The sequence below is a fragment of the Vanellus vanellus genome (assembly GCF_965231255.1).
Source record: "Vanellus vanellus genome assembly, chromosome: 3".
In the NCBI taxonomy this organism is placed as follows: domain Eukaryota; kingdom Metazoa; phylum Chordata; class Aves; order Charadriiformes; family Charadriidae; genus Vanellus; species Vanellus vanellus.
This window is the reverse complement of record NC_138907.1, coordinates 61090892-61118005: the sequence shown is the minus strand read 5'-3', so window position 1 is coordinate 61118005 and position 27114 is coordinate 61090892. Positions and strand designations below refer to the sequence as shown.

At 40.6% G+C, this 27114-nt stretch overlaps 1 protein-coding gene across 1 annotated transcript in view; it reads right to left on the bottom strand.

Moving 5' to 3' along the window:
* The window catches only part of TULP4 (TUB like protein 4), a gene marked incomplete at its 5' end in the record, with an annotated part of 126937 nt that extends 100419 nt beyond the window's left edge, over positions 1-26518 (bottom strand). Inside the window, one exon of the mRNA XM_082481892.1 lies at positions 26267-26518. Coding sequence (XP_082338018.1) covers positions 26267-26518 — 252 coding nt within the window. The remainder of the gene's footprint in view (positions 1-26266) is intronic.
* Between the last annotated feature and the right edge of the window lie 596 nt (positions 26519-27114).

The following is a 27114-nucleotide window of genomic DNA, read 5'->3' as shown; positions in this document are numbered from 1 at the left end:
CAAAAACTAGTTGCCAGAAAACAGATCAATATGTCAGTACGTCAGTCTTACTATGGAGGAAGCCTAGCAAAGTGATCCATACCTACTACCTGGTCAAGACAGACAAATCAAGTAAACTGTCTACATAAACACATTTTTAAATGCTTACATATTTTAAACCAAATAAGATTATCTTATTTCGCATGACAAAAGTATAAGATATGGATGACTGATTATATGACAACTTTAAATACATACAGGGTACAGATGCCAGAAGGAAGAATCTCCCAGCATTTCAAACACACTTATTTCCATTAACGTGTGAGGTGAACAGCTGGTCTGAATTGCCAACCCTATAACAAAATTCCTCAACTTCCCAGCCAACGGATAAGTAACGGATAAGTCTGTTTAGCTTCAAGGCTTGATGCAGTTTAAAAAGATTTCTCTGAGGTGTGTAGGATGGGCTTCCTGCGCACAGGCATGCACCTCTTCACCACAAAATCCAGCCAGAATTCAGGTCCCAGGGAGGGCTTATTCTGGAGGAACGAGCAGGATTCACAGCCTGCGCCCTACATGGAAAGGCAGCCTCTTTTGCCTTATTAGCTTCCCTGCGGACCCTTCAGAGCATGAGCACAGGTACAACAGTGACAGCAGCTCTCCTGCCCGCTCACCCCTCGTGTGAAATCCCCCTTGCAGTGAGCAGCTCAGGGAGACCCCAGGAGCACGGCCAGGACTGCAAAGGCAGCTGGTGTTCCAGAGAGGACACAGCACATGAAGGCTGCCCACATCCAAGAGAAAAACACAGCTTGCAGAAAAAAAAAAAAAAAAAAAAAAAAAAAAAGAGATTTAGGGAAAGCTTCTTGCAAGGCATGTGAAGATGCAGTCACAGCCAAGTAAACCAGCAGCCCTCCGTGGTAATCTTGTCAAACCAAGCTCCCTTTTCTCCCATGAGCAAACAGACCTCACTTTCAGGTCCCATCTGTATGTACAATGCTCCAGGTCTGCCAATGTGATTTTGACAAACTGACTGACATGGCTTTTGAAGCTGTTCAACATCTTTTATCTGTGCCTGTTGAACACAGACATCCTTCACGTTGAAAAAAAATAAATATATATCATCATTCATCACCACTGTTTTGACAAATATTACACGGAACAAAAAGAAGCAGAGACTGTACTGGGAGTCCACGTCAAGTCCTCTATCCATCACCAGTTAAAACGTCCCCCACTAGGCCTTCTTTCAAAGAAATACACCAGCCCCAACTATAACATGCGGTAATTCTCATTATTGTCGGCCACCATTTGCAACTGTAAGGGGATGGTGGAAATAGGGAAAACAGAAACCAACATTACACCACTGTATGGGTTTTCATTTCTATTATGTGTAGTTCTTGTTCCTCTAGTCTCAAAATGCATTTATGGCAACTTAAAAACACATTAAGAACAGGAAAAAAAAGATGATTCAAATTATGGATAGATTAGATTCTATATGAGCAACAGACTAGCACTATTCAAATCAGGAAAACAAATGATTATAAAGGGATATCATATAGGTTTATTAAATCAGGAATGGCATGGAGTATATAGGTAACAACTGTTATTGCTTTTTCCAGTGCAGAAAATAACGGTCATTGAAGGAAATCAGAAGGACGGATATCCAAACAACAAAAGAATGTCCTTTTTCCACACAACTGATAGGTAAACTGTACAATTCACTATACAGGATAGGTGAAAATTTTACACAGATGCAAAAAGCAGTTAGGCAAATTCACAGAAGAAAAGCTGTAAGGACACAAAGTCCGTGTAGCGGGCCCAGCAAGCTCCTGAGCTGCAGACTCACAGAGTGAGGGTCTGTATCGGGAAAGCACAACTATGAGCTTACTGGTGCTTAAACTCTGTCCTGTGTGTGGGCTAATGGTCACTGCCAGAGACAGGACACTGTGCCATCCAGACATTTGATCTGATACTCTATGGATGTTCTTAACCACTGTGCCCAAAGCCTTTAATGTGTAAGACTTCATGCTGTCCTGTCTCAAACTGGTGACATACGCCTAGAAATTAATTCTAGAAATTGTTGGTGCCAACGTTAACCTTTTCTCTGTCGCTTACTACCTCTGGTAAAGTCTGCTTGGTATTTCTTTTTCACTCCTTTTCTCAAAAAGTCAATCTTTGAAGTTTTAGCTCTCTTGTTTGTTCTCTTCACATCAAAAAGTCCAATTGTATAATTAAGTTAAAATCCTGACAAGAGACATTTTCAGAACACTAAGCAGTATATCTATAAATAAGCTAATATAACAAGTGCAGGCAGCTTCACATACATCTATTTCTACAATACATCTCAGCACAGAGCCTTACCAGACCAAATGCCTCAAATCACAGTTGCAACAAACACCTCAAGATGTTGCAGGAGTTCTTAGATTGTATTACCACCAGAAAGTCCAAGCAGAAATCTCTGGCCTAAATTAATCTATCATTAAGCAACGGGAATCAAGTTGGCATGCCAGAAAGTAGGACTGAGCCATTTCATAAATATATATGGGGTCCAAAGCTGATGGAATTAAGACAAGGAGTCAGATCAGCAAGACAAAGAGACGCTAAGTGCCAGCTAAGGCTGAAGAGTTGCATTCCAAAATGAAAAAGAAAACTACTAGGAATCCAGGAAAAGCAGAATTTAGAAGTGTGGTAACAACAGATAAAATAAAAAAAATACAAAAATATTCCATTTTCAAACAGCAGCTTCTCAGAAAGCTCTGAAGACTGGGATGTCTTCACAGTAGTACCACAGCAATAGTTTTCAGAAATCTCACAGCATACTACCAGTGAAGAACAGAAATCAAGAAATGCTAAATAGTAGATTGCATACAGGGTGCAAAAAAGACCATTCCATTCACCGCGCTTCTTTTTCCCACACTTCTGCATATCTGGGCATAGCACCCACCTGTGGGTCCATTCAGAGCTGCAATGAAGAGGATAGGGCTTCGCATCGGTATGATGAGTTTGGATTTATGAAGACAACTGCAGTGTCCAAGAGCGCTTCAGTAGAGTCAGAGCTCTGTGTGTTACGATGGAAATCGCTACTTTACATTCTGTTAGCTATTTCAATTAATGTATGTTTCAAATGAAAACATTCTATTTTTAACTTACAAATACCTAACACACATTAGTAAAGAGGAATGTGAAATTTGCAATGTCCTACTAGTTTGTAAACCTCCATCCATACTGTTTATAACATCCCTTGGATATCTGTCACAAACCAGCCAGGTTACGACTCTCTGATTTATACAAGACTCTACAGGTAAGAACTTGTAGCATTTTCCTAGTAACCTGCAGATTGCCTTCGGTTACACCTTTAAGATAGGACAGTAATGACTGAAACCTGTTCCAGTGAGATGATGATTATACACGTGCTCCTGACCCGGATGCACAGGGGATTCCACAAAGGAGCTGCCCCAGCATCGGCAATGGGGATTGCACCAGGACCACTGGCAATGGGTGAACATAAACCTTAAAGGTCACAGCAAGCAAGGCATGGGAGTTCTTACAACTGCTGCCTTTTTGCACGTCCACTCTGCCCAGTATCTCTCTGATCACACCCCAGGACAGTCAAGTTCCACCTTTCACGACCAACGATTTCACACAAAGAGATTTAAAAGGAATGAAGGAAGAAAGGGCAAAATGTGGTAATGCTATTACTAAAATATTTTTTAATGTAAAAGGGTGTGACTGCAAGGGGGCAGGGAGTGAAAACTACAGGAAGACTGCTTGAGGAAAAACAGCATTGGAACTAAAGATCTATTTTTTAAATTATTATTATTTATTTGTACCATTTAAACAAATGCGTAAATAGGCCATGTGGAAAAAATAACAATCAGTAAGAATCCCACAAAGTAGCAGCTATGCAAAGCAGAATCCAACCGCAGGTTGCCAGAAGCTATAATAAAAGAGCAGCATAATGTTCAGGGTGTGTTTGTTTTGAAATTTAGAGCCTGGAGCATGGCGTGATGCTACCAAAAATGTCAAGTCACATGTTAGACTTTTCTCCTACCCTCAATAATTTAACCTGTTTGGGGACAATAACTTGGCATGGGTGAAAGACTACAATGCAGATTAGAAACAAGTAGGGTCCATTTGTGCAGAAATAATCTATTAAAAAGGGGATGTTTTAGATAAGCCCTTGGTCTTCATTAACCTATATCATTCTGATGGCTACAAAGGGCTTTTCTTGGGAAAGATGAGAAGAAATTGGCAAGGTCAGTAAACCCAAAACCTCAAAAGGATGCATCTTTTTAAAACTTCTAAACCTCATCCTGCAAAACTTGAGTGTACTTGTCAGTACTTGGGTCTTCTGTATTTAATGGGTGGATAAAGGCCCTGATACTGTAATTCCAACCAAAGAAAGCAAACTTGTTTATCGGAAGAGCAGCTTTCTGACTGATATCAGCATTGCTGTCTCCTTCCTTGCAGCTAGTCATTCATGGGCAGGTTGAAACAGCAAGGCAAAACCAAACCGAAGCCTGCAGGCTGCATGTCAGAAAGGCACTCTGCCTGCTCTGGATGCCACGTTGCATTGTGACTTCCACCCCTGTATAACTACTTACATTGTTGTGTAACATTTCAGCATGCACATCTTTTCTTGCCCTTTTCTGGCTGGCTTTACTGCAAGTCTTGTTTATTTCAACTGAGCTATTTTTACTTATTTCGGGTCCCCTCCTTTTGCTCTGTTATCTGCTACCCATGTTTTTCCCATTCCTTTGAGTAGCTGGAAACTAATCCCTTTGTGGGTGGTTTGCAAGAGGTCTATTGGGCTTGTCCTTGTGCCTGTTTTTTGGTTTGTTTGGTTGGTTGTTTTTTTTTAATCTTGCCTGGCTATGTATTTTATTTGGCAGCTTTAGGTAGAGATTTGGGTTTAGTGTTTCGTATCTCTTTTAATTCAGCCCATAGATGCCTCACAATAGGCAACTGAATAAATGCACTAAAATAAGTAAGGATGACATTCAAATGGTTTCACACCACACATGGGCAAGAATAGAGTTGTTGCAATAAAGCACTTCAGTGATAAATGAGTTAACAGGCCCAGACAAGAGGTAAACATCCAAAGGTGCCATTATCTAATGCCTTTCATCTGAAAGGACCCTGGAACACTTTATTATATAGCTTTATTTATAAAAGGGAGATCATAAAATAGATTAATATTCAAAATGACCCAGCATGCTATTTGTACTAGAGTTTGTCATATACTTGTAAGTTTTAACAGCTTTTTGATGCCAGTTGTTTGGCATCCTTGTGACAGAGAGATCCTGCCTCAGTCTTTTCTGCTCTGTAGCTTAACTCGGTCTCTTACTGCTGGGATCCTTCACTGACAAAACAAAAACCCTGCAAAATGGGGGAAACGAAAGAAGAACTTCTGCTACCACTCAGCTTCAGGAATAGCCTGTCTCCAGTGACAGATCAACTCCAGCTACCTGCAACATGGAGTGCTACCACTGTAGACTTGCAGTGGCTCTTGCAGCTGTGTAAGGCATAACAGTTTATCAGCGCTGGCGGTAACAACACAAAGGAGAAGGACAGCAAGCACCCAGGCTCCACATTTGTACAACCTTCAGCAAAGCACAGGAATGAATGCATTCTACAGCTGCTGCTCAGGTAACTTCCACCTGAGGGTCAAATACAACTCGCTGGTACAAGTCACCTATTTATCTTTATTGCTTCTGGAAAGTACATGACTGTAGTGTGCCACACAAAGTCATTGTGTGGCAGAGGAGGAGCCAAAGCACATAATTTTAACACTTGAATAAGGCATCAGTTCATCTGGGTAGAAGATTGGACATCATTGGTCTAGATACAGTGCACTCCTTGTCATTACCTGTGAGAAATGTGGTATAAAATGCCAGGCTGGTCCCTTGGAATGACACCCACTGCTTCCAGTGTCAATGACAAGAAGTGACAGGAAATTTCAAAACAGCATCTAGAGTTATTAGCGAGCTAATAACTACCCAAAAACTAATACAAATTGGTGAGCAGCCTTCCATCAAACAATTATGGGATTGTCTTGATTAGAGTTGTTCCAAAAACTTTCAGCTGATCAAAAATCCTCAAAAATAAGCTTATTTTCAACTGAGACTATTATTGGCTCACAGAAATGGAAAATCTGTCTTCAATTTTATTTTAAGTATCTTCAAGGTTTCCCCTCCCTACTTATCCCAAGTAGTGAATGAAGGAAGCAGCAGACTACTTTCTTTATGCATAATTACAAATAGAGGAGTGAAAGAAATGGCTTTTGAAAATTGTATTTTAAGTGAAAAAGTTCAAACACTTCCAATCTGTAAAAGAACCCAAGTAGAAAGTTGTCATTATCACCAGAATAGATTAATATTTTACATAACCTAACATGCTCCACTAAAACAAGTGCTGTCCACACAAATATTTAAAAAATAATAGCCCAGCTTTTGCTATTAAGGAAAATTATTAAGGAAAAATTCAATTTAACAAGAATGGTAACTAAATCTATACTGACAGAGGTTACCCGTGAGTGCCACAGCACAGTACAATGGAGTTGTCATTGCTAAAGAATGCTTGTAAAAATAATTTGGAAAATTAACCATCATCACATTGGACAGAGAACACAAAAAAGCACCCTCTGCAACCACCTGGAAGTATAAAGGACATTTAAAAAGACATTTTACCCCCTCCTCTACAGTTCACGCGCCTTCTCTAAAGCATTTTATGGGTCTCTGTCTCATTCAGGCAATATAAGAGCTTTAAAATGCAGTCTTAAGGGTGATTTATTTAACAGTAGCAACTATTTACTTAATAAATTTGCTCCCCATGTGCATTCAAAATTCCCGTCTGCTGACATTCAAAAGTTAACACCACAGAGTTATCATAGTAAAGAGGAAAGATAACATGTTTTTGTTGCTTTCACAACCAAAGGAATATCTTTACTCCTAAATACAAAAGTTCATTCCATTAAACCCCCTGGAGATACCATGTTGGACAGATGATATAGGAGACCTAGCCTACATTAACCTACAAAACCTCGATTACTGTTGAGGATTAAAAGCTCAACTTGATTTTTCAGACTGTGGTGGTATTTGCAGTACTGGTAAGGATACAGTAAGTTTGCTGATAAACTGTCTGCATTTCTCAAGCAATTATGGAGTTAATTGACAATAAGAAACTTCACTCCATGTACAATCCGACTTTCTCCTAGCTTTCACGCCTACCCAAGGGAGTCACACTACCATGTTTCAGATTCAATTAAATGCCTGTGATTCTCAGTCTTAATAATCACTGCAGCATATAAGTACATCACAGAATTTTTTTAGAACACTTTAAAAGACAAGCTTAACAGGGTAAGTTAGATCTAACATCTCTAATGTTATCATCAACAACACTGAACTCAATTATTAAAACCTCCCATTAACAGGAATTGAGTTATACATCCTTTGGGCACAATCTGCATCATTACACTTGTTCTGAAGCTCCAAACAGGTGACTTCTAAGCTGATGAAACAACTGAATCGCAATAAACTGGATGTAAAACACAACTAAAAATCCCCATACTCTCACTGCTGTACACCAAAAGTCTCAAGTTTTAAAGTGTATCCATGCTGTCCATCAAGGAATCCCTTAAGATTAGCTACATATATACCAAAAAAACCACTGCATTGGTGCCCACGTCCTGTGGGGCCAAATATTACTCACGATCAAACTCTGAAGATGAGTCACGAAAATTTATTTTTAAATTGGCTTGTGAAATCAGATCCCCAGAAGAATATCAAGATTAGACTGACAAAAGCAAACGCTTTAAGATGAAGAAATGCCAGCTACCTGTGTAGAATTATAGTATCTGAGCATTTAATGAAAATTCATTCATTCATCTTCACAGTTCCAAAGACAGGCAAATGGTTACAACCTTTACTGAAAAAATGAGAAACGCATCCTGGTTATGGTGAAAAGCTCAGTAAAAAAACAATCCTCCACAGCAACATTCAGCTGCCCAACCACAGGACTTCACTGCTCTTCATGCCCTTCAATGCATACTTACTGATTTCCAAAACAAGTAATATAGAGCTTGTTCGGGCCTCATCCACAGGCACCATACAGGCACTGAATGGAAGAGAATTCCAAGGAGTCAAAAAAAAAAAAAAAAAGGTAATAGAGAACTGAATCATAGTATGTATGCGCCAACACATTCAAAGAAATGAACTGACACGGTCAAACAACTGCAGGTAATGCTGACATTTCATAACTTCTGATAGCTTAATCTTTCTCTCTGATACACAATGGCTATCTGACAAATTGCTCAAGCTTTACAAAAGAAATAGGAAAAAGCTACATGTTGCTCCTGACATCTACCATCAATCCACAAAACGATGAATAGGACTGATATCTACATTTAACTAACAGCTATTAAAGTTGTCATCTCTGGTTTGGATCACTCACTACAGAGGATGAAGATATTTTGACCACATCTGATAGCTGTTTATGAATCAAGGGGAATTCAGGACCTCAGAACCATAGGTCCAACCCCAGGGCCCGGTAGAACGTCTGATTAGAAAAGCAGCAGGCAGGTTTGCCCTCTCTCTGCAGCCTATCCCCTTCCAGGTACTCCTGCGTCTCACATCCAAACAGTCCCAAACTCCCACCTTACCCTTCAGGCAGCCTGTTCCCCAGGGCCTGCTCATTCGCACTTCTACTTACATTCTGAGCTCTTTCCCTGCTCTCCTGGACGCTGATACCATCTAACGTGTAATTAATTACATATTACATCCCTACATCAAATTAGTAAAACCCTCTGCTGGAATAAATGCCAGTAAAAATAATAATGGATGTTCATCACGTAAAATAATCGATTTTTCAACAGTACAATAATAATATTGGAGAGCTTACCATTTCTAGACAGCAAGTAGAAATAATGCTAACAATTCAGGTGCTACTATTATTTGCACCAGCAATTTAAAACCAAAATTTTAACAGCAAGCTACTTCTAATATTAGTAGTAGTATTAGAAAAAACAACCTAAGAAACAAGAGTTCCTTCAGTATTAGAAAGCTTTCAAATTTCTGTCCTGGAGATTACAAACATAAAGGCCAATAAGAAACATAAAAGTAACAGCTGCCCCAAAACATCAAGTTTAAAATCTTTTAAGTCTATGTCTTACTATTTTCAGACAGGAGACACACTAAACCTTTGTGTATTTCAGCACAAAAGTCTCACACCCAGAAACTACCTCGAAAAAACATCTAAAGTGAAGTAATAAAATGCCTAGTGCAAATCCAGAATTTTCATCTTGTGTACATATATAAAGAAAAGGTGTTTCTAGTTTAGTTTCAGCTATTATTATCATTGAGTCTTCACAGCACTAAAAATCAGGAACTTGTAGGAAAGAAACACTCAAAGCAGATGAACAGCCATAGTAAAAGCAGACATTGTTTTCTTCAAAACAAAAGAGCTGAACAGGCGAAATACCAGGAAAGAAAACTTACTCCTTTGGTTAGTATGTGATTCATGCCTACTCACAACACATTTGAAGAATCATTAATTAGAAAATAAAAATATTCAAAGGTCACTATGAAAATGCTATGCTCTTATTTAAAAGTAGTACCACGTTACGGTATGTCTCATCTATTTGCACATTTATCAAATTCCATATGAATTTTTAGCTCAATATAGAACATTTGTTTTATATTTTATGAAGGTAGCTGCAAGTAAAGCATAAAACATTAGGAGACTGTATGAGGCCCCCAGATCAAATGGTTTAGCTCCTCACAGGCTTACTTTTCTGTGGAACAGAACTTTTGCACAGCTATTAATTTTTCAACAGCTTTACTTACATTAATTTATTTTATCTGGCAATAAATATTACAAATCCTTTCATTTATATATATATATATATATATATATATATATCTCACAGAATCACAGAATAGTTTGGGTTGGAAGGGACCATTAAAGGTCATCTAGTCCAACGAGCAGGGACATCTTCAACTAGGTCAGGTTGCTCAGAGCCCCGTCCAGCCTGACCTTGAATGTTTCCAGTGATGGCGCATCCAACACCTCTCTGGGCAACCTGTTCCTGTGTTTCACTACCCTCATTGTAAAAATTTTCTTATGTCTAGTCTAAATCTTCCCTCTTTCAGTTAAAAGCCATTATCCTTTGTCCTATCGCAACAGGCCATGCTAGAAAGTATGTCCCCAGCTCTCCTGTAGGCCCCCTTTAAGTACTGAAAGGCTGCAATAAGGTCCCCCCAGAACCTTCTCTTCTCCAGCCTGAATAACCCCAACTCTCTCAGCCTGTCTTCATAGGAGAGATGCTCCATCCCTCTCATCATTTTTGTAGCCCTCCTCTGGACCCAATCCAACAGGTCCACGTCTTTCTTAAGACATATATATACACAGGTAAAATACAACTGCTTTATATCATGTTTTCTAAACATATGAACAAGTAGAAGTCCTTGAAGTCTTACAAACAAGTTTTGATTATTGTCACAACTATGCATCAAAGCTGAAGAAAGAGAAATTAAAATAAAAATGAGGCATATATGAAAATATTATATACTTAAAGACACAAAACTACATGTATTTGCCTCAAATGATAGTTTAGGCTCATTTGTTTTTAGAGAAGGCATCTCCCTCTTCCATCTCAGGCAAAAGGTGGCTCATTTTAGTTGTTAGCAGCAGCTCAGGGTGGAGAAGCGACCTACACCTGTAATTACTGACACCTGCTGCCAGCCATTAAAGACAATCATCTCCCTGGCCAGTGTAATCATAACCACATCTTCACTCAGAAGGAACTGAGCAGGAAATTGGCTGAGGGAGGACAATTTTAACACATACCCAGTGACCACAAGATGAGAACAGTTACCACAATTAACCCAATGAAACTCCAGATCCAGCTAGAGCTTTTAATAATACACAATAACATTGCGTCAAAGCTTAATTTGAATCTGTTTAATCAACAGAATGACTTTATGGCAGCCATAAGACATAATAACAAGGTATAACTGGTTGCATAAGTAGTATGTATTAAAATGACAATATTCTAATCTAATTTGTTAACCTCCCAGCTGGGCTTGCTCCTTCTGGACAAAGTACTTAAAGCTGGACAAATTTTATCTTTATCAACTATTCTTAATTTGAAACACTGCTTTAAAAGACTTCCAATTTCTTTCAAACAAGAACAACTTATATATATTCCAATACATATTTCTCAGCAAACAAGTCTTGGTTTATGTTTTTACAACTTGCATAAGTATTCCTAATATTAAAGAACGCTCATGACATGCAGACTTCTCTCACAAGTGGAGTGCGGGGTCTGGATTCCCTAATTAGTAAAAGGACTACTAAATCTGAAGAAACCACTGAGGGTATTATTCTGGAAGCTGTAAGAATGCTGGAAATACAGTGAAATTTAAATGAAACACGTAGATCTTTGATGGCATTCCATGAGAAAACAGCAATTCCTACTCTAACATCTGTGATCAATGGGGTGTCTTGTGGGCAAAAGCAGAATTGCTAAGATGACACATGTGAGAAAGCATTGATAAGCATAACTTATGCTAACGGCTCACTTTGTACAGTAAAGCAATCTGTGCCTGTGATTGTAACATCAAATGTTCTTCCATTTCATACACTTTATTCAGTATTGGTCCCATTTAGGTCATGAAGTATATGCCTAACTCAAGATATTACCAGAACAAGAAGAGACACACTCTGCGTACTTTTAAGGCACCTTATTTCAAGGAATCAATTCTGAGCATCCATTCCCTACAATAAATACAACTCCCTCCACAGGAACACTGTTTATTAATTAACCAGGTGTTAACATTATCACTTCTGTGCAGCAGCAGAAAACAGCTTCATTGTATGCTCCCAGAATACTGCCGAACTGAGGAGCAAGATATTTGTACATTACTCAATAAATACTTCACAGGGCCAAATCACAATTAAGGAAGGGAAAGAATGAGGAATAGGATCCCTTTTTCTTACAATAAACCTAACGTAAAGGCCTACTTGTATTCCTTATAAACTAAGCTCTCTAGTATGCAACTGACACTCATTTTGCCAACAGCAGAGCATCAGAAAGCTGTCTTCTTGTATCCTTAAACCAGACTTTTGGGATATCTTCACATGTGCATCCTTTAAAGATAAGGCCATTCCTCAAGAAAAGTCCTCATTAGGGTAGCTAGAAATTACAAATATCTGTTTTCAGTATTTTGTAATTGAAAAATCAAAATTAATATATTCATTAATGACCTGGATGAGGGGACAGAGTGTATCCTCAGCAAGTTTGCTGATGATACCAAACTGGGTGGGGTGGCTGACACCCCAGAGGGCCATGCTGCCATCCAGCGTGACCTGGACAGGCTGGAGAGCTGGGCAGAGAAGAACCTACTGAGGTTCAACAAAAGCAAGTGCAAGGTCCTGCACCTGGGGAGGAAGAATGTAAAGCACCAGTATAGGTTAGGGGCGGACCTGCTGGGAAGTAGCTCGGAGGAGAAGGATCTGGGGGTTGTGGTAGACAGTAAATTATCCATGGCCCAGCAATGTGCCCTTGTTGCCAAAAAGGCCAATGGAATCCTGGGCTGCATAGGGAAGAGTGTGGCCAGTAGGTCGAGGGAGGTCATTCTCCCCCTCTACTCTGCACTGGTGAGGCCACAAATGGAATACTGTGTCCAGTTTTGGGTTCCCCAGTTCAAGAGGGACAGGGAACTGCTGGAGCGGGTCCAGCGAAGGGCAACTAAGATGATTAAGGGCTTGGAGCATCTGCCTTATGAGGAAAGGCTGAGAGAGCTGGGACTCTTTAGCCTGGAGAAGAGAAGGCTGAGGGGAGACCTTATTATGGCGTACAAGTATCTAAAGGGTGGGTTGAAGGAGGATGGAGCCAGGCTCTTTTCAATGGTTCCAAGTAACAGGACGAGGGGTAACGGGCACAAGTTAGTACACAGGAAGTTCCGTTCAAATACACAGAAACACTTCTTTACGGTGAGGGTGACCGAGCACTGGAACAGGCTGCCCAGGGAGGTTGTGGTGTCCCCTTCCCTGGAGATTTTCAAGACCCGCCTGGATGCAGTCCTGAGTAATGTGCTCTAGGCAATCCTGCTTTAGCAGGGGAGTTGGACTAGATGATCTCTAGAGGTCCCTTCCAACTCTGAAAATTCTGTGATTCTGTGAAGCCTATTTGAGTCTCTTTCCTACCTTTTTCTCCCACTGATATAATTCTCTGCTGTGTCTCTACCTGAAGAATGACCTTGATTCATTCCTTTTGGTGGAATCAGATTTTCTGTGAAACTCAACTTCCTCTAGCTCTTTTCAGGTTAAAGGCTTTAGAGCTGTCTCTAAGACAGTGGACGAACCCTCTGTCTTTCTTTTTTCCATCTTACTCAGATGATAGATTTCTTCCCTAACAGGCTGAAACACTCCCTCTCTCTCAACTTCTCCAACGCCTCTTGAAAGTCCTTATGCTTGGCCTCCTCTCCAGGACACTAGTCAAGACATTAACTTCAGGAGGTCACCATACTGCTGAAAAACGGCCTTCAGTTGTGTCTTCTGCTGCTGGTCATTATAGTCTCTGGAAACTACGTCTGTGGAACCGACTGCTGCCTTCTGCTGACTGCCAATGAATGCCAGATTTCCCGTGTTTGCTCAGCTTCACAAAAGCCAGTGCCATTCTCAGCTTGGGCATTTCTGCGCCTAACTCTACTACAGCCACATCTGTCTCTCCTGCACATATACAGGTACATGTACACACCTATCCTAGGTAGTGATGATCTGCAGCTGCAGGTTTCTTCACAGTTCTGTCTTGTCTTTCCTTGATGAAACAGTTGCTATTTTCTCATTTTACAAACAGATGAGACAACTCAGTAATTAGGGTACTGCTACCCTGTGATACAATTTCCTCCAGAAGTCAGACCTTTCACTGACTTTATTACTTTTATTTAAGCAGAGCTGCAGATTCCTATAGCTTACAATAGAATTATGCTCTACAGCTTCTTCTAGAACTTCTTTCCAAGGGGCATGGCTTGTGCCATAGAAGCAGTTTCTTCTCTTCTTTAGCTTAGTGATAATTTTCCTTCCCAAATTCCGTTTCTCTTGTGAAGTTACCCTCACATCCAACAGCTTTGACTTCCTTCTGCATTTTAATTATCTCTGCCTGTGATTCCTCATGAGGATTTTGACTATGCTTTCCAACTACTTGACTACTTGGAATACCATCTGGATTCATCCTCAGAAAAAATGTTCTCTGCCTCCTCCAGCACATCAGTTTGTTCTCTCATTTTAGCCAAACTTGAATGGCTTCTCTCCACACTTCTGCATATTTAGCACTTCCTTCCTGCCTTCAAGAGTCGTGGTGTTTGATGTTGCTCCACCAGTTAAGGTGCAAAGGATTTCACCTAAACTTACAAACAGATTTCACAGAATCACAGAATGGTTGATATTGGAAGGAAACTCTGGAAGGTCCAAGCTCCCTACCCACAGCAGGGACACAGAGTTGGTTGCCCAGGCCTGTATTCAGGTGGCTTTTGAATATTTCCAAGGATGGAGACTCCACAACCTCTCTGGGCAACCCGAGCCAGTTGCCCTCATAGTGAAAAAGTGTTTCCTGATGTTCACAGGGAACCTCCTGCAGTTTAGTTTGTGGCCGTTGTCTCTGTAACTGGGGACTACTGAACAAAGCCTGGTTCCATCTTCTTTGCATCCTCCCTTCAGGTATTTATACACATTAATAAGATCTCCTCTTCAGGCTGAACAGTCCCAGCTCTCTCAGCCTTTCCTCATATGTGAGGTGCTCCAGTCCCTTCATCATCCTTGTGGCCTTTCACTGAACTTGCTCTGGTATGTCCATGCTTCTCTTGTACTGCAGATCCCACCAGAACACAGCCCTCCAGATGTGGCCTCAGCAGTGCTTTGCAGAAGGGAAAGATCATCTCCCTCAACCTGCTGGCAATACTTCTCCTAACGCAGCTGAGGACACCATTTGCATTCTTTGCCACAAGGGCACATTGCTTGCTCATGTTCAACTTGGCATCCACCAGGACCCCAGGTCCTTTTCTGCAAAGATGCTTTCCAGGTAGGTGGTCAACAGCATATATTGATGCATGGGGTTCTTCCTCTCCAGGTGCAGGACTTTGCATTTCTAGTTGAACTTCATGAGGTTCCTGTCAGCCCATTTCTCCAGTCTGTCAAGGTCCCTCTGGATGGCAGCATGACCCTCTGGCATATCAGCCACTCCTCTTAGTTCGGTGTTACCTGAAAACTTGCTGAGGGTAAACCCTGTCTCATCACACAGATAATTAATGAAGATGTCAAACATGACTAGACCCAGTATTGATCCCTGGGGTACACCACTAGTACACCTCAACTAGACTTTGCGCCACTGATCACCATGCTCTGTGCCCAGCCATTCAGCCACTTTTTGATCCACCTCACTGTCTGCTTGTCCAGCCTGTACATCAACAGCTTGCCTATGAGAATCTTACAGGAGACAGCATTGCCTGTTGCCTGCAGAGAGCAATGAAAATTGCGAAATCAGGCTCCATCAACACGTATCTTCCACCAAACTGAGAACGCTGCTGTTAAACAGGGCAAGGTATGTCAACTTGTTCCTGCCAGAGTGTCCTTCTGAACAGCAGAATAAATCCACTGTATTTTGCAGTTTCATTACATTCTGACCAGGCTGAACAAAGATGCATTTTCTTCACTAGCAAAGTCATCTATGTACATTACATTTCCTTAAAATGCAAAAAATTGAGGAATATATAAAGATACTATTTTCCAATACACTAATCTGTCAAATAATTCCAGCACTGGAACATCACAATTCGATTTTGGAAACTTAAAACCAGCACTTCATTTTGAAAATTCACAAAAAATTCCCCAATTCAACTTCATTTTCACTACTTCCTGTAACATTTTTGTTATACAAGTGGATTACTTCCCTTTAAAGAAGCACCTAATGCAAACAGAATATGGAGAACTCCCTCAGAAATTCACACATGTTCATAAAAGATTGCTATCAGAGAAGAGATGCTGGTTGCCCAAGGACAAGTGCCTATAAAATTTCTTTTGTCTGCTCTACTACATTCTAGCTATACTTGACAAGCAATTACTTGGTGCTCTATGTTCAATTATATTGTGAAATGTTTATGGTTTGTAATGGGTCTCTTATCTGTTCAGACTATCTGTAATTCAATGAATTCCTCTGGGAACTGTTTAAACAAAGGCAGTGTCCTTAATGATTATTATGGCTCAGAAATGCTATCATAAAACCTGATTTCTCCACTATTCAGATGCTCAGTATGTATGCGTATACAAGGCCTTCAGAATTACATATTGAGTTGTAACCTTCCTTATTCAGAAGGTGCTCCTATTCCAAGCTTAGGTATCAACTGTCAGTAGTAATCTCACCTATTCACTACATCTATAGGTCCTCATCATTAAACTTTTGTTAAAGAAAATGCATTTATTTTCCTTGAACACACAAATTATCGTGCCAAAAAATTGCTGCTATCCAAAGTAATAGTGTATCTTCACTCTAATTCAAAAGGCAGGAAATGACCCTTGAGCATACAGAATCATAGAATCATCTAGGTTAGAAGGGACCTTTAAGATCATCAAGTCCAGCCATCAATCTAACACTGCCAAAACCACCACTAAACCACGTCCCTAAGCACCACCTCTACTCAGTCTTTTAAACACCTCCAGGGATGGCGATTCTACCACTTCCCTGGGCAGCCTGTTCCAATGTTTGATAAGCTTTTTGGTGAAGAAATTTTTCCTAATATCCAATCTAAACCTCCCCTGAGGGTCCCTCCTTGATGCCATTTCCTCTTGTCCTATCGCTTGTTACTTGGGAGAAGAGACTGGCCCCTACCTCGCTACAACTTCCTTTCAGGCAGGTGTAGAGAGTGATAAGGTCTCCCCTCAGCCTCCTTTTCTCCAGGCTAAACAACCCCAGTTCCTTCAGCTGCTCCTCATAAGACATGTGCTCTAGACCCCTCACCAGCTTCATTGCCCTTCTCTGGACACACTCCCAGCACCTCAATGTCTGTCTTAGATTTGAGGTGGGGCCTTATCAGTGCCAAGGACAGGGGGACAATCACCTCCCTAGTCTTGCTCACTACACTATTCCTGATACAAGCCAGGATGCTATTGGTCTTCTTGGCCACCTGGGCACACTGCTGGCTCATATGCAGCCGGCTGTTGACCAACACCCCCAGGTACAGGCTTTCCCAGCCACTCTTCCCCAAGCCTGTAGCATTGCATGGGGTTACTGTGACACAAGTGCAGAACTCGTCACTTGGTCTTGTTGAACCTCATAACATTGGCCTTGGCCCATTGATCCAGCCTGTCCAGATCCCTCTGCAGAGCCTTCCTACCCTCAAGCAGGTTGACACACCCTCCTAACTTGGTGTAATCTGCAAGCTTACTGAGGGAGCGCTTGATCCCCTTGTCCAGGCCATTGATAAAGATATTAAAGAGAAGCAGCCCCAATACTGAGCCCTGGGGAACACCACTTGTGACCTATCACCAACTGGATCTAACTCCATTCACACAACTCTTTGGCCCCAGACTACCAGACAGTTTTTTTACCTAGTGAAGAGTACACCCATCCAAGCCATGAGCAGCCAGTTTCTCCAGGAGAATGCTGTGGGAAACCATGTTGAAAGCTTTACTGAAGTCCAGCTAAACAACATCCACAGCCTTTCCCTCATTCACTAACCAGGTCACCTTGTCATAGAAGATCGGGTTTGTCAAGCAGGACCTGCCTTTCATGAACCCATGCTGACTGTGCCTGATCACCTCGTTGTCCTGCATGTGCTGCATATTGGCACTCAGAATCATCTGCTCCATAACCTTCCCCAGCACCAAGGTCAGACTGACAAGCCTGTAGTTTCCTAGTTCCTTCTTCCAGCCCTTCTTATACATGGGTTTCACATTTGCTGTCTTCCAGTCAACTGGAACCTCCCCGGTTAGCCAGGACTGCTGCTAAATGATGGAAAGTGGCTTGGTGAGCACTTCCACCAGCTCCCTCAGTACCCTCGGGTGGATCTCATCTGACCTCATAGACTTGTGTACGTCCAAGTGCTGTAGCAGGGCCCTCATCATTTCCCTTTGGATTATGGGGGGGGTCATTCTGCTCCACACCCCTACCTACTAGCTCAGGGGGCTGGGTACTCAGGGAACAACTGGTCTTACTATTAAAGACTGAGGCAAAGAAGGCATTAAGCACCTCAGCATTTTCCTCATTCTTGGTTACTATGTTTCCACCCCCATCTACTAAAGGATGGAGAGTACCCTTAGTCCTCCCTTCATTGCCTATGTATTTATAGAAACCTTTTTTATTGTCCTTAACATGAGAAACCAGGTTAATTTCTAGTTGGGCTTTGGCTCTTCTAATTTTCTCCCTACATAGCCTCACAACACCTTTGTAGTCCTCATGAGTGGCTTGCCCCTTCTTCCAAAGGCCATAAATTCTCTTCCCCCCCACCCCCCCCCGAGTTGTAACCACAGCTCTCTGTTCAGCCAGGACAGTCTATTTCCGCAACAGCTTGTTTTTCAGCACATGGGGATGGCCTGCTTCTGCACCTTTAAGAATTTCTTCTTGAAACATGTCCATCCTTCCTGGACTCCTCTGGCCTTCAGGACTGCCTCCCAAAAAACTCTGTCAACCAGGCTCCTGAAAAGACCAAACTCTGTCCTCCAGAAGTCTATGGTGGCAGTTCTGCCGATCCCCCTCCTTACTTCTCCAAGAATTGAAAACTCTATCATTTCATGATCACTGTGCCCAAGATGGCCTCCAACCATTGCATCCCACACAAGTCCTCCTCTGTTTACAAATAACAGGTCCAGCAGGGCACCTTCCCTAGTCAGCTCCCTCACCAGCTGTGTCAGGAAGTTATCCTCAACACGCTCCAGGAACCTTCTAGACTGTTCCCTCTGTGCTGTATTGTATTCCCAGCAGATATCCGGTAAGTTGAAGTCCCCCAGGAGGACAAGAGCTAGCAATCTTCAGACTCGCAGCTGCTTATAGAATAGTTTGTCTGCCTCTTCATCCTGGTTGGGCCTTCTGTAACAGACTCCCACCATGATATCTGCCTTGTTGGCCCTCCCCCTGATTCTTACCCATAAACACTCAACCCTATTGTCACCATCACTTAGTTCTAGACATTCATAAAACTCCATAACATACAGGGCCACCACACTGACTCTCTTTCCTTGCCTATCCCTTCTGAAAAGTTTATAGCCATCCATTGCAGCGCTCCAGTCATGCCAGTCATCCAACCACGTTTCTGTGATGGTGACTACATCATTGTTTTCCTGCTCCATAATGGCTTCCAGCTCCTCCTGTTTGTTGCCCATGCTGCATGCATTAGGGTAGAAGCATTTCAGTTGGGCTATTGGTCCTGCCACCTTTTTACTGGGAGAAGCCCTAACTCCTACCTGACCATTCCCAGGCACGGCCAAAATTCCTAACCCACCAATGACCCTCACATCTCTGCTCCATCCCCTACCTTCACTGAGTCAGCAGACCAAGGGACTTCAGTAGCATCCCGTCCCACAGACATTGGCATGCCATCCCCAGGCTTACCTCTGAGGAGCCTGGTTTCATTTCCTTCCCATCTAAAGCCCTTTAAATGAGCCCTGCCAGCTTTGTTATCTTGAAATATGCATGTTGTTATCTTTCAACAATTTAACATGCATAAAAGCTTAGGGTTCATTTTTGATAAAGGTGAGCTTGATGCCACTTCTTACTTTTTTGAATAGAATTATCTAACAACAAAACTGTAGCCACCTGTTACAGCATGGTAAAATGTTGACATCGATGACCTGCTTACAAATATAATTAGTTTTATTTAAAAGCTGACAATACTGTTTTCATGTCATATATTCATTTTTTACCCTGCCTAGAGGGATGATTTTATAGATGCTTGTTAAAACAGAAAAATTGTAATTTAAAATTTTCCTGAGCAGATGACCTATCCTTGCAGGAAACACACTGTGTACGCAACTTTCAAGAAGCACATCAATGCAGCATTACCAACTCGCATTACTCAACTACAGTTGTAGCAATATTGGATGGTTTGCTTCAAAGCCACATGACTGCTTAGGAACAAATATAATCCTGTACCTTAGTAAGAGGAGAGTGCACTGAGCAGCCAGCCTCCCCTGAACTTGGAGAGCTCACAGACAGGCTGGGATTCTGAGGCAATTGAGAAAGATGGACAGACAGTCAGAAAGGGCCAAATATTTGTGGAAGTAGAAGCCAAGCATGGCCAGAAAAAACAGTAGCACAAAGAAAAGATCTAAGACACCTTGCAAGTGGTCACACTTCTTAGAGTGAGCAAACTATACAGGTGTACCAGTACAGTTTAGGCCATACCTTGGGTTTGCAAGCACATATAGGGCACAGAAAGGGGAAGCAGCAGGACTGCTATTTGTCACTTAAGGGAAGATCAATCCCTTTCAACTTCCAGCTCCATTTATTTTCTATGCTAACCCTTTTAAGCGAAGGCTATGAAAGACACTTCTTGCACGCCACAGAGCATATTTAAGCTTCATCAAAAGAGTGGTAAGAAAAAGACTAACAAAGAGGTTTAAAATGTATTTTAGCTCTTTTAATACTTAAGAAATTAAAGCACTCAATCACCAAGCGCAGAGCAGACGGTTCAACAAGGTGTAACAAGGAGTCTGCATGAAATCCGAAGGTGTTTGTCCCATCTGAAAATAAGTAGTCAGAAAAGCCTGGCAATACTAGTAAAAATACAAATTGAACAGAGATAGCCCCATCAGGCACAGGTCCTGTTCTCCTACAAGTTCCTTCCCCCAGAAGCACTAATTCTGCCTCTCTGCAGCACTATTTTTCTGTAGCCATAGTAGTTTAAGGACAGGGGAAGGGCATGGTTTGTAGACAGATTTAGCATTGTACCAGCTAGCAGCATTGTAAAAACTAGGCAAGTGTTCATAAACATGAGTCCTTCTTCAGAACCTTGTATGCCCAAAAGCTCGTCTGTCTTTTCCAATTATACTAGCTTGCTTTAACAAAAAGATATTTCTGCTGACAAACCTTGTCCTGTCTTCTGTGTGCAGTGACAGAAAAGCAGGAGAGAAGATCTGCAGTACCACTGCAGTTTGCATCACTGTATGTCTTCTACCACTGAGGCTTCTGTAGCCAAAAGGCATCATTATGGTATCTCTCTACCTCAAGAGTTCTTAAGTGTTCACTAGTAACAACTGTTCCAGCCATGTCTGAAGGCAACAATTGATCTAAGGTACCCATACTGTCAAGACTCACATGCTGACTTGATTTTTTTCTATCCAGGAATCATAATAAAATCACATTTAAGGTTCAAATGCCAGTTACAATTAAAACACACAAAGTTTAAAAAAAAAAAAAAAACAAAAAACCAAAAAAAAACAACAGGTTTTCTGTATTTTTTTTCTATATTCTTACCAGTAACACTACAAACCAAAAAACACTACTGAAAAGGTTGGTTTGTTTTTTAAAATTTATTTCCTATGCAAGCACTAGACTTCTGGAAAGAATCTGCTCTGCCAGAATTGCTCAGAACTTTCACATACAAGCTCAGCAAGGTGGACAGAATAAATAGCTTTCTTTTTAAAACAACAACAACAACAAAAAAAGATTTGTAACCTCCTTCCACTCTAAAACAAAACAAAACCACGAACTGTGGAGAGACTTCCATAACTAATGAAGTATGAAAAGCAACATTTATTGAATATTTTTAAAGGACAGCATTCCTTTCAAAAGCTGTAACTAAACATAATTCATTTGACAGTCCAACTGAGATATGCTTGTGTCCCTATCTACTTCTAAATCCTGTGCTAAACAAAACAGGGTGGTTTTTGCAGCTGAAGTCATGCACTTGGGACACTCAAATAACAAATGTAAAAAAATGAGCAGTTTATGTTTACAGTAAAAATTCTACGCATACTCAATAACATACTCAGCATGTTACTTAATTCACTGCATCAGAATTTGCATATTCTTGCACTACTTTTTAATGTTTCATTCCAGCAATTAGCATATTGAATCTTATTAAAAATATCGAAGATTACTTTTTAGTTAGCACAGTGAAAAGAAAAATATGCACCTGCAAAACATTATTTTAAACACTAATAATTTAAGAAATATTAAGGGCCATAGAAACCGTTACAATCTTAATACACTAGACACAACAGAACTCATTAAAAAAAATACCTACAGCAGCACCATCCAATCAATTTGATTTGCAGACATCCTGTAAATCTTTCACTGGAAGGGAAGATCCCTGTAAGGCTATTGAAACTCACTGAGGATAAGTTTGGGCTTTCTTCCTAATTATCTTTCACAGCAAATCTCTCCCCTGAAAACTCAGGACAGACAGAAGCTGAAAGCTGATGTCTCTATAGTAAAATAAAATAAAAAAAAAAATCAGCCTGGCATGCTTCAGAGCCTACTAGTCACAATGGGCGAAACCCTGAACTTGCTGAAGTGACCAGATATTTTTCATTTAATCCTTAATTTATCACAGAAATAATAAGATTCATAAAAGGAATGTGCTTGATTCCTTTTCTAACACTGTTTCTCAGTGCACACAAGGAAAGTCAAGTTAGGTCAAAATCAAAGACTTCTAAATTTCACACTCTAATTTCTGCACAGCATTGCACTTATACATGCAGGGGAAGGGAGGGTATTTTAAGCCACTCCATCTCTGCTCCCTGGCTGCTAATTCACACATTGTGGTACAATGGCATATCTTCCTGCCTTCTAACCTTTCTGCCAGACTTACAAAAGAAATGCACCAAATCCCAGCCTCCGTCAGTTTGTTCTCCCAGACTAAGGGAAATGCTCCAAAGCCAAACTAAACCATGTGTATCTGCAGTCATTCACATCTGCTCCAGCCACCACCTCTGTCTGTGAGACGGAGACGCCTCCCATCCCACAGTCAGAGATGCAACGTGTCCCTGACACATGACACACATCATAGCTGCACAACTGCTGCACAACACACACTTCCCCTTCTACATCAAAGTTGCTTCTGCCTTTGATACGTGCCCATTCAAATTTTAATTTTTCGAATGTTGAGTCTTATGTAAATGAGATTCAGGACTGTAAATGCAATGCCAAAGTTAAAAAACAGAACTATCACAAAATGCAGTATTTTCACGTCTTGCCACAGAATAAATGCAATAGGCTTATTTTAATTCTTGTAGTTCTCCTTAGAAAATACCAAAAATGAGACTGTTAAAGTAATATGGCAGCCACTTCTTAGTTGCAAACTCTAAAAAACAACCTTGAAGCAACTGTAAAAATACAAGCATGGCTCATACTACAAAGCATTTCATTGACAATTATTGTTCAATGTAATGAGTCGTGCAAGTCCACCACTGTAATACGTGTGTCAGTAACTCAGCCCTGGGGATTCTTCATTCTTATTTGTTCGGATATGCTACAGGCATGCTATTACAGTCAAAAAAGGAGACGTGTACCAAAAGGAGGTTTCAGTGAATCTCTTCAGCAATAATAAAAACATCACAAAAATACATCACTAGCATCCACCTTCATGACCCACTTAAAAATAGTCTCACGTTCTTGCCAAAAGCACAGTGCTGCTGCATTACCTCTTCCAGGTTTTCACCCTAAAACTGAAATACAATCTACTGCTCTGCCCACAGCATATTGCTAATTATACCCCCAATGCCGAGTATTTAGCTTCTGTATTTTCACCTCTTCCACTCTGCTCATTACAGCATTTCACACTTTATAAGTTAATGCATACTAATATCAAAGCAGCAATGTATGTCAGAAAAGCAATAAACTTGACTTGTCACACTAGGTTTATCCCAGAGAAAAAAATGTAGAGGTATAGATCACCACTTCTGGGAACAAGGCAACACAATACTATCCTAGAATTGGTCAGTGAAACACACAGGCTCTTAAAGTCTTAAGTCAATCACATCCCTTCAGGCACATTCTGTAAAATAAATGTAGCCTTAATCAGACACATATACCAGGATATGCTTGCAAAATTAGCATTTTCCATTGCGTAAGGTGGTACATGGTACACAGAAGAGACAAGGTTGTTGCTGGCTTGCTTTTTAACATGAGCATGGGAAAACAAAACATTTTCAACTTCTTATGCAAAGACTAGCAATAAGCAGTGCTGTTCAAGGTTTTCTTTCTTTTAAAGAATCTTTCAACAGGCAGATTTAGAAGGAAAAGTGTTTTCTAGAGAAAAAAATCTTGTTGTCCATCCAACTATATACCTTTAACAACTGTATTACAGTTTAATTCCTACCAAAATCAGTAGGATTCTCCTATAAAAGGATAACATTCAGTAAGCCTGGTAAAGTGTTGTATAACATATGACCTTGTAACGATGAAATTTCATCTACACTGATGCTCAAAAGCACATTCCAGCAGGAAAATCTGATAGCAGCCACAGACTCATCACAGAAAGCTAGTTGCACTAAAGCCACTTCTCATCTTCCTTCAGTATGACACATTTTTGACCCCACCATACCAGTTTTGTAGTGCCATAGAGAGAAATGAATTGGTAGCCTTTATTCTGGTCATTAATGCATTTTCTGCTACCAGAAAGATTAGTTACAGAAACACAATTATTTATTAATGACAAGCTTGACCTAGCACATTTTAAGCATCCAAATAATAAAGAAAAAGTCAAACAGGACATTTTCCCTTCATTTCAGAGTCTCTCTCATGCCAATCACTGTTACGTGAAAGGATGCATAAACAGCACAGCTCAATCCACAGAGCAACAATGCAGTGACCCAGAAAGAGAATCTAATGGCCAACTGAGTAAACAGAGCAAAACTAGCAAAAACCAAAGGGCAGCATGCACATCAGCATCTTCTCCACTTAACTGGCACATACTTAAACATAGTCTTGTATTTTCACATTCCGCAACAAGACTTCACATTCCCATAAACAGCACTTCCTCCATTGTTTCCAAGACACATATTATGCAAAAGGAGGAAAATATAATGCAATTTGCAATTGAAAATTATACTGACAGCTAGAGATGGCTCAAAACAAAATGCTGGATTCAAAGATCATTCTTCCCTATGGGAAAAGGTGGCTGCAATTTTTTGAATGAACATGATACAAACATATACATGTCTATAAATATAAAAATCTATATAATTTACAATACACCCACACACCTGCATGTAGACAAAGCATGTGGAAGCAGTTATTTAAGACTAAATATTTATTCCCTGCTTCCTTTTTGCCTTAAAAAGAGGATTGCCATTAAAGTTATAAAAACCCACCCACCTCTAAATCTTTGGTTCAGCTTATGTCAAAAGGGCAACATACTTTAGAGTCCAACAGTTAAGTAGCACAAAAAAAAAAAAAAAAAAAAAAAGAAAAAAAACACATTGTATCTTTGTTTTCATTTCAGTACATACAATGTTATTCCACCCACAAACCTTAGAGCAAAGCTTTGATTTGGACAGGTTCTTTTCAAAGAGCACATACAAACACAGCCTAACTAAAAAGCAGAAACAAACTAAGTTCTCCCACCTGTCCAACACACTCTGTATGCTACTGGGCACCATCTGCCCTTTCCATGAAGTACAAGAGAAAGAGCTAGGTGCCAGAAAGCTGGTAAAGCACAGCTGAAATATCAGCTTTTACCAACAGATTTATCCCCTTCAGAAAAAAAAAAAAAGGAAAAGTTTTTGTGTTGTTGTAGTCAGGACAATGCCTTGCACTCTTAAGTTCACAGTATTTACTGCAGGGCATCTTAATTTTCTAAGAAGTCCCACTTGCCCCTTTTTCTAGCAAAATTAAAGTTTTTCTAGAAATGACAGCTGTCCCCTGCCAAAGGCCATTCCAGTTTGCAGCTTCTGAAGAACTGGCAGATTTCAGCTGAGTTCCTCTCCCCCTGCCCTGCCTTTCCATTAGTCTTCCAAGCCAGACTTTAGTACTGGTAAAAGCAGTAAATCATCACAACTTTTAACTCCCTTAACACACATTTATTGAATTTGCCTGGAATCTGGAAGGTACTGGGGAATGAAGAAGAAAACAGGCCAAACCAAAACCAGACCCATTTCCAGAGAACTTCTCCACCATCAGCATCATGGGCTTGAATTTACTAGAAAGACTCCAATAGATCCCAATCACATTTGGAGTAGCCCTGAGCCTCCTTCATACTGCCTTGTCAAATTTCAAGCAGAAATACGACCAAAAAAAAAAAAAAAAGAAAGAAAAATATTGCTATCATTTCCTTTAAAGTGTAACACACATTTTGCTTACCTCGCTGTTGTGGCCCCTCAAATTGAAGTTGATTCTCTGAGGGGTGTTCCGGTCCCTCCTGCAATGGCTGGAAGTAAAAGTGACGCCTACAACTCCTCTGCCATTGCCTGTTGCCAACCAGCCTTCCTCATAATACCGCCTCCTGCACACCGGTTTCTCCTTCTCACTTTTGGGGACTCTCCCTTTCCAGGAGAGGCAGAGGATGTTGGAATCGCTGCAAAGAACAGGCCCATGTTCCACTGCTGCATACATGCTTTTGAAATATTTTATTTTTTGACATAAGAAATTAGTATGTCTAGTGCACAAAATTTAAATCAATTTTTTTTTTTTATTGATAAGACTGACCTGGGATAGATCATTGAAAGGGAAGAGGATGGGGTCAGTGTTTATAAATATCCACCAAATGCATAGTGAAAAATTCCTCTATAAAAGATGATGGCAGTTGGCTAAGAAAAAGTAACACTTAAAAAAAAAATTCAGGTTCATTTTTGTTTTTGAGTCTGTAGAGTGAGGGTGCACTTATCCTTTGGAGAAACAGCTACTTCATAAGAGGCGCTCAAGAAATGGTTAAGTCATCTTTTTGCTCAACTTGATATAATCTTTATACAGCCTGAGATTCCAGTTTAGCGTAATGCAATTCCAGAGACAAAGAGTTGCAAATGTGTAGGTTTCAAGTAACTTAAGGCTTTTAAGATTTCCTCCAGTCAGATTTTCTTCAAAAGTTCAGTTGCAGAAATTTAAACACACGCACATACATATATATGTATATATATGACATTCATCTTTTCCAAGCTGCCCTCTGGCATAATCTTTTCCATCTGATGTATTTCTGCTGCTAAAGCTGAAAG